The sequence below is a fragment of the Mesocricetus auratus genome, unplaced genomic scaffold, assembly GCF_017639785.1.
Source record: "Mesocricetus auratus isolate SY011 unplaced genomic scaffold, BCM_Maur_2.0 Super-Scaffold_100007, whole genome shotgun sequence".
Classification (NCBI taxonomy): domain Eukaryota; kingdom Metazoa; phylum Chordata; class Mammalia; order Rodentia; family Cricetidae; genus Mesocricetus; species Mesocricetus auratus.
The window spans coordinates 10,805,831-10,819,683 of record NW_024429191.1 but is presented as its reverse complement, the minus strand read 5'-3'; the positions used below and the strand labels follow the sequence as shown (position 1 = coordinate 10,819,683).

General features: G+C 46.3%; 1 protein-coding gene across 4 annotated transcripts in view; it reads left to right on the top strand.

Annotated features, from left to right (window-relative positions):
- The window catches only part of Rab11fip3 (RAB11 family interacting protein 3), a 75,793-nt gene that overhangs the window by 20,278 nt on the left and 41,662 nt on the right, over positions 1-13,853 (top strand). For all 4 annotated transcript variants that reach the window (XM_040748379.1, XM_040748378.1, XM_040748377.1 and 1 more), the window contains exon 2: positions 12,992-13,085. In XM_040748379.1, coding sequence (XP_040604313.1) covers positions 12,992-13,085 — 94 coding nt within the window. The remainder of the gene's footprint in view (positions 1-12,991; positions 13,086-13,853) is intronic.

Below are 13,853 nucleotides of genomic sequence, written 5' to 3'. Positions count from 1 at the left end.
CTGCCATTTTTATTACAATTCATTTTATTTATTGTGGATGGGGGTGCATGTGCACGTATGTGTAGAGGCCAGAGGACACTTTCTAGGAGTTTCTCCTACTGCGTGGGGCTCAGGGACTGAACTGTGCTTGTCTTGTTTGGAGTCAAGCACCCCTACCTGTGAGTCACCAGGCTGGTATCTAGTGAAGATTTTTGTTTGTTTTGTTTTGTTTTTGGTTGTTTTGAGACAGGGTTTCTCTGTGTAACCCTGGCTGTCCTGGAACTGGCTCTGTAGACCAGGCTGGTCTTGAACTCAGAGACCTTGTGCTACCACTGCATAGCTCTGCTCTGTATGTAGCCTTGGAACTTGAGGGAGTCTTCATGTGCTGGCTAGTTTTATGTCAGGTTGACATAAACTGGAGTCATTTGGGAAAAGGGACTCCCAGTTGAGAAAATGCTTCCATTGAATTGGTCTGTAGGCCAGTCTGTAACATCTATAGTAAGCAGTACCCTTCTATGCCATAGACTTAAGTTCCTGCCCTGGTTTCTGTGGATGATGACCTCAACCCTTTCGAACCAAGTTGGTTTTGATCATGGAGTTCCATCACAGCGGTAGAATCTAAGACACTTACTAGCTTAGCCTCCTTAGTACCAAGATGACAGACTTGTCACCCTGCTCAGTCAAGAAACAAATGCTTTTTGAAGAATAAATACTAAGCATACCTGAAAATGCACAGCTCCAGCCTTTTGAAGGAAGACTGACAAGGAGGACCCTGAGTTCCAGGGAAGCTTGGGCTGTGTAGTATGATGACATCTCAGAATACTAAGTCTGAAAGGCTTAATTTGTACTCCCTATGGCTCCAAAATTCACAGGAAGTAGTACGTCTGTCTTTGCTCCATCTCCTTTTCCCTCATTTAATGTTTAAGAGATATATTAGTTACTTTTCCGTTGCTTCTGATAGTAGCATGACCAGGGCACGTTAGAGAAGGAAGTGTTTATTTGGTCTTACCGGTACAGAGGGTTATGATGGCAGAGTGACAGCAGGCACAGGAAGCCGACAGCTATCTTTTACTGCATGCACAAAGCAGAGTACTGGGGTTGATGTGAGACTTTAAAACATCAAAGTCTGTCTCCCATGACATACATTCTCCAGCAAGACCACACCTGCTAAAATCTATCCACCAAGAGCTGAGCACCAGGTACCCAAACATGATGTAAGTCTGTGGGGGACAGTCTTACTCAAAACATCGTAAAAGATAACATTTTTTCTTAGGGTCCTACCTGATTCCCAGACTCTCTGACAGTGGGATTGTAGGATGGTACTCCTCTGAGCCATCTCTAAAGTCCATATATGAGTGAGTACATACTATGTTTGTCTTTTTGTGACTGGGTTACCTCACTCAGGATGGTTTCTTCTAGTGCCATCCATTTGCCAGCAAATTTCAAGATTCCTTTTTTTTTTTTTTTGGTTTTTCGAGACAGGGTTTCTCTGTTGTCTTGGAGGCTGTCCTGGAACTCGCTCTGTATACCAGGCTGGCCTCAAACTCATAGAGATCCACCTGCCTCTGCCTCCCTAGTGCTGGGATTAAAGGTGTGCTCCACCAATGCCCGGCTAAGATTCCATTGTTTTTTCCCCGCTGAATAGTACTCCATTGTATAAATGTACCACATTTTCTCTATCCACTGTTCAGTTGAGGGGCATCTAGGTTGCTTCCAGGTTCTGGCTATTACAAATAATGCTGCTATGAACATAGTGGAACAGACTTCCTTGTTGCATGAATGTGTATCTTTTGGGTATATGACTAGTAGTGAAATCGCTGGGTCTTGTGGTAGATTGATTCCCATTTTCCTGAGGAATCTCCATACTGATTTCCAAAGTGGGTGTACGAGTTGACATTCCCACCAACAGTGGAGGAGTGTTCTCTCTTCACATCCTCTCCAGCATAAATTGTCATTGGAGTTTTTGATTTTAGCCATTCTGACAGAAGTGAGATGTTTTGATTTGCATTTCCCTAATGGCTAAGGATGCTGAGCACTTTCTCAAGTGTCTCTCAGCCATTTTAGACTCCTTTATTGAGAATTTTCTATTTAGGGGAGTGAGCAAAGATCTCCTGAGCAGACTGGGAGCATGGGGGGAGGGGAAGGGGAGTCGGAAAGAGGAGAGGGGGAGAGGAGGACATGGGGGAGCAGGAAGAATAGAGGAGAACAAAATGAGAGGTACCATAATAGAGGGAGTCATTATAGGTTTGGGGAGAGACCTGGCACTAACTAGTGAGATTTCCAGAGATCTACAAGGATGACACCAACTGGCAAACAAAGCAATAGTGGAGAGACTACCTTAAATGCCCATCCTTAATAATGAGTTTGATGACTTCCTTATATGCTATCCTAGAACCTTCATCCAGTGACTAATGGAAACAGAGGCAGACACCCACAGCTAAACATTGAATTGAACTCCTGGAACCCAGTGACAGAAAGGGAGGAATGATGAGCAAAGGGGTCAAGATCGGGCTGGTGAAACCCACAGAAACAGCTGACCTGAACAAGGGGGAGCTCTTGGACCTCTGCCGGATGGCTGGGAGACCAACATGGGACTGATCCAGACTCCCTGAATGTGGGTGTCAGCGAGGAGGCCTGGACAATCTGTGAGGCTTTGGGTGGTGGATTGGTGTTTGGCCCAGGTGTACAGATGGACTTTGGGTGCCCCTCCCACAGTAAGGGATGCTCTCTCAGCCTGATCTCTTGGGGAAGGACCTGGGCCCTGCAATGGATGAAATGGCAGACTCTGGGGATCCCCCACGGATGGTCTCACCCTCCCTGGGGAATGGAGTGGGGATTTGGTGGGGGCCTGGGGGAGCTGGTGGGGGGACAGGGGAGGAGGGGAGGGAGGGGAGCTGGGATTGACATGTGAAGCAGGCTTGAAATAAAAAAAAAAAAGGTAACATTTTTATACCTGTGCCTATCCTGTCAGCCCCTTGGTGGCAGAGAGTGCTGGACAGAAATGCTGGCGCTTGCTGCTAGGCCTGACAGTAGCTGGTGAGAATTGGTGTGAAACCAAGAAGCAGCAGGACTCAGTGTCAGTTATCGGCCTCTTCAAGTAGGAGCCGCTCCTAAGGAAGGGAGTGGGACTGGTCCTCACTCTTCTTTCCTGCAGCCTGTCTGAACTCAACAAAAGGCTTTCATGCGTTGGTGGTGCATGCCTTTGATCCCAGTACTTGGGAAGCAGAGGCAGGCGAATTTCTCTGAGTTCAAGGCCAGCCTACAAAGCAAGTTCCAGGACAGCCTCCAAAACACTACAGAGAAACTCTGTCTTGGAAAAGGAAAAAAAAAAAAGGCTTTCATGCTTCTTGAGGAGTGTTACTTTGGAATTATGTTTTTACCCTGCAGATAAACTAACATAAACCAGGGGAGTGGAGACCTTGAAGTAACCAACAGATTTGAGATTTGATGTGATCAAGAGGTCTTAGATGTGCTAGTCCCTTCCAGTCCTTGGTGGATACGGGTTGGCGCAGCACAGGGTGTCTGTGCTGTCATCTAATGGACAGCAGAACAGTCTGCTGTGTGCATGCTGTGCTACTTTGGCAGATTTTTAGAAGGAAGGGTGGGCGCAACAAGATGGGCTGGCTGCAGGCTTTGGGGTGTGTGTGTATGTGTGTGTGTGTTTAGATTCACTTTGTAGCCAAGGATGGCCTTGAACTTCCTGATCTTTTGCCTACACCTCCCCAGTTCTGGGATCTAACCCAGGACTTGTGCACACACGAAGCAGACACTGCTTACTGTACCCCTCCCCTTCAGTGCAATCTTTAGAACTTCCCCACAGTTGAGTGTCTCTACTGCTCATGCTTAGAATAGTAGGGTGTTTATGGATACGAAAGGGGTCCTCAGTCAGTGAGTGGTGTCACATGCCTTTAAGCAGAGGCAGTCAGATCTCTGTGAGTTCAAGGACTCTTAGCTTCTATAAAATACCTCAGGATTTTGAGTCTCCCATGACAACAAAATTTAAACTTGGGGATGGTTTTTCCTTGCAGTGAGGGCTCCTGTCTATCTACCTACCTATCTATCCATCCATTCATCCATCTATCTATTTTTGATACAGGATTTCTCTGTCTAACAGTCCTGGCTGTCCTGGAACTTGCTTTGTAGACCAGGCTGGCCTCAAACTCACTGAGATCCACCCGCCTCTGCCTCCTGAGTGCTGAGATTAAAGGCTGCGCCATCACTGCCTGACTGCAGTGAGTTTTCCATAGAGAGATCTAGCATCCAGGGAGCTGTGGCTAGTGTATTAGTCATTCTCAGATTAGTGAGCTGCATGTAGCCTCTGTAGTAGAAATGGCGTAAGTTCTGGTGTTTTCCTGTTTAGGAGCAGTGGCTTTTTTTTTTTTTTTTTTTTTTTGGTTTTTCGAGACAGGGTTTCTCTGGTTGTTTTGGAGGCTGTCCTGGAACTTGCTCTGTATACCAGGCTGGCCTCGAACTCACAGAGATCCACCTGCCTCTGCCTCCCGAGTGCTGGGATTAAAGGCGTGTGCCACCAATGCCCGGTGATCAGTGGCTTCCTGTCCTACAGAGTCTGTGACTATCCTGTTTGGGGTGTTGGGTTTATTTTTTTTTCCTTCTTTTATTTATCTATTTTTTGGAGACTCTTATATCATGTACTGTAGTCCGTTGCCCTCACCTATGGACCCCCCCAAAAAAAAAGAATGGAAAAAAAAATGAAAAAAAAAACAACCTTTCTACACCTGCACCCCAACCAGACGCCATCATCTGTGGAGCTGTGTAGTGGCTAGTGAGGGGCTGGCCAGCCCTCCTGCTCCCAGGTCTGTGAGGGGCCAGCACTCCCTCAAGCCCACTCCATGTCCATGCTGTTGAGGGATGGCGCCAGCTCTCCTGTACCAAGGCCGGTCCAGTGCCAGCTTTCCTATACCCAAACCATAGCTGGATCTGGCCTACTAGAGGAGGAGCCGGTCTCCTGAGGGGCAGGGCCAACTCAGGACAGCCCAGGGACATCAACACAGCCCCTGGCTGCATCAGGACCACTGATCCACTCTTGAACCTCAGTGGCTGCTTGGACCATGAGTCTCAACATGGCCTTCAGTAACTATACATGCCACTCACATCCCGAAGGCACCCTGAGTCAGCAAAGCCTGAGGACAGCACCACGGCATCAGGCAGTGGCAGACTGTATATGTCCACAAGGAACTTAGGCTTCCTTGTGGCCTGGGGCAGAAGCATGGACCACAGATACCAACATGGTCTTCAGTGGCACCATGTAACATGCTGGACCTTTGAGGAGGTCCAATGCAGAAAGTGAACCTTTCCTCGTCTTGGAGCTTTACGGTTGCCCAAAGCTCCTAGTTAATGATTTGCTTCAAAGTGTTTGGCTAGGGCTGCAGGATGAACACCAGAGTACTTGGTGCTCTGTTAGTAGCTTGGCTGTAGATATTCTTGGATTTCTCAAGGACAGAGTGGCCAGTGTGATTCTGGATTGGCTAGCCCTTCAGGAAACAGCAGGGTTCTGCAGACTTCTGTGCTTAGGAAACCTTGAAGAAAGAAGGGAGACATTTGTATCCAATAAATCACCTTTTGGGACTAGAGAGATGGCTCAGCAGTTAAGAGTACTGCTTGCTCTTCCTGGAAGACCCAGGTTCAGTTCCCAGCGCCCACAGTCTGTAATTCCACTCCCGGTGCTCATTCATACATGCAGGCCAAATACCCATGTATATATTTTAAAGATTATTATTTTTTAACTCAGTTGATAAATAGACCACCAAGCTCAGCACAACACTGGCATACAGAGAGCCGCATGGGTACGACTGTGGAGGAGACATGGTCTCTGACTTACGAGCCTTGCACTGTTGTGGCTAGTCATTCTGTTTTGAGTCTGACTTGAAATTGCATGTGATGTGGTTGGTGGCTGGGCTGGACATGGTGGCCTGATTTGTTCAGGGTCTCTTTTCTGGTGCCTGTAAGTCTAGATTCTTGAGATAGTGTCCTGCCTTTTGGGTCTGGGGCATGTGATGGACCATTGAACACTCTGTCCTACTGGAGTCCTCAGAGGCACTTGTGTGTCTGCTGCTGCCCGCCTTCTTTTCTTCTTTTTCCACAGGCCCGCCCTTCAGAGTTCTGCCACTGTCCCCTACTGGGCACTCTTCCAACTGCACTTAAACCATCACTCTGTGTTTGTAGCACTGCCATTGGTTGTGAGCTCTGACCATCCTTGGTGCTGACTTTGTTGTCCTGCTCCTGCATCTTGTGTCCCTATGGGGCAGGTGAACTCTGTTCCTGCTCTTCTGTTTTCAACTGTCTGTCTAGTGACTTTATATTCCTGGTCTTTTTATTTGTTTGTTTGGTTTTTTTTGGGACAGGGTTTCCTTGTATAGCCCTGGCCATCCTGGAACTCTGTAGACCAGGCTGGCCTCCAACTCGGAGATCTGCCTGCCTCTGCCTCTCAAGTGCTGGGTAAAGGTGTGCACCACCTCTACTGCCCGGCTGACATTCCTGTTCTTATTTGGCTTACCTGAGGTCCTCTAGATGCAGCCACGAAGAGGAGTGGAAGGAGGAGGAGCAAAGACGAATCTCGGTGCTTGTTGGAAGTGCCATGTGTGGTGTCATTACCCTATCCTCCCAGGCCTTGCCCCACCTTCCCAACAGCCTGTGCAGTGTCCTCTCCTTGCTCTGGTTGGCAGTAGAATCTAGTTTCCCTGCTACTCTCCTGGGCAGGGCTTCTGTGAGATATTCTGGTGACTCACTGCTGTGCCATGTGTGCCAGCCACCCGACAGAGGAGGCTCTGTCACTGTTAGGCTTTGGATTGATGGGTATGGCCTCAGCCAAAACCAGTGCAACTACAGGGTTAAAACACCCTTATTCATCCCTAATTCACAGAGAGAGAGAGAGGGGGGGGGGAGAGAGGGGAGAGAGAGGGGAGAGAGAGGGGAGAGAGAGGGGAGAGAGAGGGAGAGAGAGAGAGACTGACTGGGTCTGGCTTGGGCTTCTGAAACCTCAAAGCCTACCCCAGTCTCAAAGCCCACCCCAGTGACCCATCTCTTCCAAAAAGGCCACACCTATATGATGTGGGCATTCTTACTCAAACCATAGCTATCCACCATCCTAGAGGCTTCCCTTGCTGTCCTGCCTACACTCTGAGCACAAGTCATCTTTAGTCAATGTTCCACCCTCCGTCTTGTCCCCCTCCCTGGTTTTTAAACTTTTTTTAAAAAGATTTTATTTATTATGAATACAACATCCTGCCTCCATGTATGTCTGCACTCCAGAAGGGGGCACCAGATCTCATTGTGGATGGTTGTGAGCCACCATGTGGTTGATGGGAATTGAACTCAGGACCTCTGGAAGAGCAGTCGGTGCTCTTAACCTCTGAGCCATCTCTCCAGCCCCATTTTTAAACTTTTAATTATGGAAGAATACATACCCAAATAAAATGGGAGAGTAGTGGTTCCCTTCCTGTTTTGCTAACTTGGTCATGCAAATTCAGTTGTGTCTGTACTTATCCCACATATATGTAATTTAATATTTAATATTACATATTTATTTAAAATAATACATATCTAACCTATTCTAATTATTATGTTAATATTAAATATTGGATAAATAATATCTAATGTATTAAATAAATATAGACATTGAATATAAACTACATTTATAAATATAAGTATTAAGTAATATATATTTGTTTAATTTTGAGATTCAAGGTCTTATATATCCCAGACCCACCTCAACTCACTATGTAGCCCTGGATAACCTTGTATTCCTCCTGATCCTCCTGCCTCCACTTTCCAAGTGCTATCATTAAAGATATGTACCACGACTCCTGGCTGGGCATGAAATCCAGGACTTGCAGAATGCTAGGCAAGCACTCTACCAATTAAGACACAACCTCAGCGCCAGAATTTTGAAGTATCTCCAGATATATCAGTAAGTATATGTAGAAATCAGTGCTCTAAAATATTGCCAAATCTGTGACAATTAACAACAGCTCCATGTCATCAGTATTCAGTAAGAACTCGGATTTCTGCCACCTTTAGGTGTGTGCTTGAGTGGAGGCCCCAGGTTAACATCACGCTTCACCTTTCCCCCAGTCTCTCTGAACTTAGAGCTTGCTGATGCAGCTGTCTTGGCCCGCAATCCCCAGGGTTCCTCTTGTTTCTGATTCTTATGCTGGAATTATGGGTGTGTGCTGCTGTGCTCTGCAGTTTTTAAAATCTGAGTGTGGGAGATCCAGTTCAGGTTCTCATGCTTACATGTCTAGCTCCCTATGGTTTCCTACTGAGACAGCTTGCCTGGTTGTCTCTGGTTTTGAACGGTGCTTGTTTGGGTCCATATTCATGAAAGTACCACAGATCTGTCTTCTTGAAATCAGTTGCTTTTCTGTCTCTGTCACACTTCTCATGGGCTGAATTTGCATCCTGTTGCTTGCCTGGTTCTGAATCCTAGTCCTTGTCTACCTGTTTAGGGATTGGAGGTGGTGTTGTTAGGGCTCTGGTATTTGCGTCAGTAGTTAGGATAGGGCTGGAGGGATAGCTCAGCCCTTAAAGGCTAGGCTCACAACCAAAAGTATAAGAGTAGTTAGGATAGCACCACCTGCTGCTTGGTGAGGTTCTGTGTGCTCAGTTAGCCAGGCTGCTGCCGCCTCCTTTTGTTTAACCGATTTTCACAGTGAATTGATTGGCTCGTCTTTTGACCCAATTATGCCCTCAGACTGAAGCATGCCTGATGAGTTTGATGCAGTTCCTGTAGACGTGCTGCAGCAGACTTGGATAGTTACTCTGTTCTCAGCCATGGCGCTGTGCGCTACACTCTGCTGACACTCTTTTTTTTTTTTTTTTTTTTTTGGTTTTTCGAGACAAGGTTTCCCTGTGGCTCTGGAGGCTGTCCTGGAACTCCCTTGGTAGACCAGGCTGGTCTCGAACTCACAGAGATCCGCCTGCCTCTGCCTCCCGAGTGCTGGGATTAAAGGCGTGCGCCACCACCGCCCGGCTGCTGACACTCTTCAGCTTCACACCGTCCGTCTTGCCTCTTTCAGCAGCACCACAGCTGGGGGGGTTTTCTTCCAGGCCTCCTAATGCTCTGGTAGCTTCCTTTCTCTCACACAGTGCCCTTGAAGGAATTCCAAACCATGGCCACAGCTACAAAGTTAGCCATAGTCCCTTTCCTTCCCTTCCTTTCCATTTTCTTCTTTTGAAGCAGTCATATAACCCAGACTGGCCTTGAACTTGCTCTATAGCTAAGGGTAACTGAACACCTAGTCCTCCAAGTGCTGGGATTTCTCTCTTTCTCTCCCCGTGTCCACAGTTGGTTCTGCTTTTGATATTTTAAAACTACTTTGTTTGTTTTTCTTATACTGGGGATTGAACTCAGGGGCCTTGAACATGCTGGGCAAGTAATCTACCACTGAGCCACACTCCCAGGCTTTTGTTTGTTTGTTTGTTTGTTTGTTTGTTTGTTTTGAGACAGGCTTTCACTGTAGCCTTGACTGTCCTGGGACTTGGTCTGTAGATCAATCAGGCTGTCCTCGAACTCACACAGAGATCTGCCTGCCTCTGTATCAACCTGCGCGGACCATCTTTTAATTCTTTCTAAAGATTCCAGCTTTTAGCAGCACATAGACTGGTGGAATCCAAATGTCTGTTATTTCATACTGCTCTCCCAAAGCTTAGTGATAATCCAGCTTTCTCCCTTAGGAAGTCACTTGATTTTTATGTATGTTTAAATGATTTTTTTCCTTTGAAGTTCAAAATTTTCACAGACTAAAAGTCTTGGAGTAGGTCTTTGATGTCTTTAAGTACCTAGTATTGTACTTTCAGTGTATAATTAATTTAAAAAGATTTTATTTTTAAGATTATGTATTTGGCTGGGCTCTGGAGGTAGAGGCAGAGGAATCTTTGAGAGTTCAAGGCCAGCCTGGTCTACAGAATGAGTTTCAGGACAGTCAGGGCTACATAGAGAAATAAAATAAATATTATGTTTGTGTGTATGTGTCACATGTATGTGGGTGGGTGGCCCTCATAGGACAGAAGAAGGCATCAGATCCCTTGGAGATGGAGTTATAGGTGGCTGTGATTCACCTGATGTGGGCACTAGGAACTGAGCTCAGCTCCTTGGAGCAAGGAGCACTGGTAACTATTGTGCCATTTTTCCAGCCCTTCAGTTTTAATTTTTAATTATACGCGTGCGCGCGCGCACCTGTGTGTGTGTGTGTGTGTGTGTGTGTGTGTGTGTGTGTGTGTGTGTGTGTGTGTGTGTGGTTAAGTGCAGGTGAATGTAGGTGCTGGCAGAGGTCAGAAGGCAGCAGATCCCCTGGAGCAAATGTTACATGGGGCGTGGCTGAGTTTGGGTCTCCTATAAGAGCAGTGTGCTCTTGTAAACACTGATCTATCTCTCCAACTCTAATTGTCTTTTGTTTTTTGAGACAGGGTCTCTCTGTGTATCCCTGGCTGTTCTGGAACTTGCTGTGTAGACCAGGCTGGCTTTGAACTCAGGGATCTTCCTGCCTCTGCCTCCCAAGTATTGTGGTTTTGTTTTTTAATTCTAGGGAGTTTTCCTTGAATATTTTCAGTATTGTGTTTCTTTGCTTTAATTTTCTTCTCTGAGGCTTCTGTTGGATCTCATTTGTCTCACTTTAAGATTTATCTTAAAATTAAAAAAATAATGTTGTATATTGTGTCTGTGCATGTGTTTCTGTGTGTGTTTGTGTGTGTGTGTGTGCAGGCTTGTATGTGCTGTGGCATGTGTGTGGAGGTCAGAACAACTTGAGGGAGTTGACTGTGTCTTTGTACTGTGGAGATCAAACTCAGGCTATCAGGCTTGATGACATTTTTACCTACTGATCCATCTTGCTGGCATATTTATCTTTTTCTCTTGATTCCCTTTTAGACCCTTTTATTATTTTTAAGAGCTTTGGAATATGATTTGTATACCATGAAATTGCCACCATTCTATGTGTGGTTCAGGGTTTTCTAGGAAGTCAGTACAACAGGTGCAGCTGTTGCCATACTGTAGTTTTTACACTTTCACATCGTCCAGATGCCTCCGGTTGTCAGGCTCTTTACCACTCTGCAGTTCTTCCAGTTGCATTCATTCTAGAGGACAACATCTACTTGCATTTTTAATTCTCATCCTCTGCATGGCTAAGACTGCTGAATGTCTTTTTATGTGCTTAGCACCATTTATGTGTGTGTGTGTGTGCACAGTTATGTGTGTATTTTTAAGACAGGGTTTCATTGTGTTGTCCAGCCCAACTTAGAAGTCCTGGACTCAAGTAGTTATCATACCTCAACTTCTAAGAGCTGGGACTATAGGTGTGTATTAATACACCTATAGTTTTGTGTTTGCTTATTTATTTTTGTGTGTGCATGTTTGTATGTGCATATGTATATGTGGTTACATGTGCACATGTGTGTGGAGGCCAGAGGTTGTTGTTGGGTATCTTCCTTACTCCCTCCCCAATCTCTCTCTCTCTCTCTCTCTCTCTCTCTCTCTCTCTCTCTCTCTCTCTCTCTCTCTCTCTCTCTCTCTCTCTCTCATGTGATACACTTATATGTATGTGAAGGCCAGAGGAGGACTTTGGGGATCCTATGTCCTGCTCTATGACTCTTCACCTAGTCCCTTGAGACAGAGTCTGTCCCTGAATCTGGAGTTAGCCTGGTGCCAACAAGCCCCAGTGATGCTTCTGTCTCTGGGCGCCCTCAGCACTGGGGTTACAGGTGTGTGCAGTCATGTCTAACTTTTTATGTGGATGCTTGGGACTTAAATCCAGGTTCTCATGCCTGCTTAGCAAGCATTTGCCCCCGCGGAGCCATCTTCCTGGCTCTACCACCTTAAGTTTCTGAGACAGGTTCTCTCACTGAACCTGGAGCTCACCAGTTTGGCTAGAGTGGCCAGGGAGCCCCAGGGTCCCCGGTCTGCTTCCCCGGTACTGGGATTGCAGCTGCACGCTGTTACAACTTGCTTTGTATGTAAGTGCTGGATGCTAGGATGGAACTCATGTCCTCATGCTTGCATGGCAGGCACTTCACCAACTGAGTCATCTTTCCACCTCTGTTTGTAGAGGTCTCACTACTTATGTTTTCTTTTTCCTTTTCAATTAGGATTCATTTGTACATTCTAGATTCAAGTCCTTTATACACGATTTGCAAATATTTTCACTTTGCTTTGCCATTTATTTTTATTTTATTAATGTTGTATTTGATCCCCCCCCCTTTTTTTTTCTTTTTGGTTTTTACGAGACAGGGTTTCTCTGTATTGTTTTTGAGGCTGTTGCTCCAGCCTGGCCTCGAACTCACAGAGATCCACCTGCCTCTGCCTCCCGAGTGCTGGGATTAAAGGTGTGCGCCACCACTGCCCGGCTTTACCCCTTCTTTGATTGGGTCTTCTCTGTAGCCCAACTTGTTGTGTAGCCCAGGCTGGCATTGATTTTAAATAGTTCTCTACTGTTGCCTCTGGATTGCTGTCAGCCAACCCATCCTGCTTGCCATAGTTTTATGTTTTGATGAGATTCCACTCATCTTTGGCAATATAATTATGTCTTCTTTCAAAAAAACTGTGTCCATTGTAGCATACATGTGCAGGTTATCTTTCTTCCGTTTGAGAGAGTGAGAGTGAGAGAGTGAGAGGGTCTGTCTGCCTCGGTTGTTTCCCACGAAGGCACTGCTGCTGCTGAGGAAGCTCATGTCAGTAAGAACATTCTAGAATAGTCCCTACAATGTCAAATTCCTGATATTCTCAGCAGGGAGCTCAGCTGTCATCTTTCTGAGAACCAGGGTGTTATTCCCAAGGTTAAGAATACTCACTGCTTCTGGCAGATTCCTCCAGGATGCCTGTCGCCTGTGGCTGGAGCACTCGGAATGGCTGCCTCTGCTTCCTTGCTCGGAAGTGTCAGTGGCTTTCGGGCTCTGAACTGTGTGAGCAAGCTGCTTTGTAGATAGTAAAAGGGGTCAGTGCCCTTTGTCCCCTGCCAACTGTGGAGGCTGTGGGTAACACATTCTCATTTATCCATTGCAGGTGAAGGACTTAACTCAATACCTGGACCCCAGTGGGCTTGGCGTGATCAGTTTTGAAGACTTCCACCAAGGGATTGTGGCTATCAGAAATGGAGGTAGGTCAGCTGGCTTCCCGCTGTGCCCCAGCACCTTTCTCCTCAGTGCTCTTAACTATCCATGGTTCCCCAGCTACATGTACTTCTGCGTAGGCTGATCTGAACTCAGAGATCTACCTGCTCTGCTTCTCAATAGCCGGGCAGTGGTGGCGCACGCCTTTAATCCCAGCACTCGGGAGGCAGAGGCAGGCGGATCTCTGTAAGTTCGAGACCAGCCTGGACTACCAAGCGAGTTCCAGGACAGCCTCCAAAGCCACAGAGAAACCCTGTCTCGAAAAACCAAAAAAAAAAAAAAAGATGTGCACCATAAGACCCGTCTCAGGCCATTATTCTTGAACTCCCAAAACATTTGACGTTCAAGATATTCTCCTCTTCCCTGTTTGTTCTTGAAACCCTGCCCTCCACGATTGAAAGGCTCTCAACTGCTTATTTACAGTGTGGAGAGCTACTTTCCTTTTCCAACATTTCATGAGGAAAATTAAAAAACAAAACAAAACTGAAAAAGAGTATAGTTCTTATATATTCCCTACCTATTCAGTACTGAGGACAGCTTGCTGTGTGTGCTGTGTGCCCCGTTCATCCCTCCTTCCATTGTCTACAGTTTATCTCTTCAGTGGCTTCATTCAGCTTGTTATATTGTGCCCTTTCCACTAATGCTCTGTGTGCATCCTGATCATCATCTAGAGTTCAGCATTTATTCAGAGGCTTTTGTTTTAAAGCAGAAATGGACCTATTGTGAAATGCGCAAATCTTAAGTGTAGCAGTTTG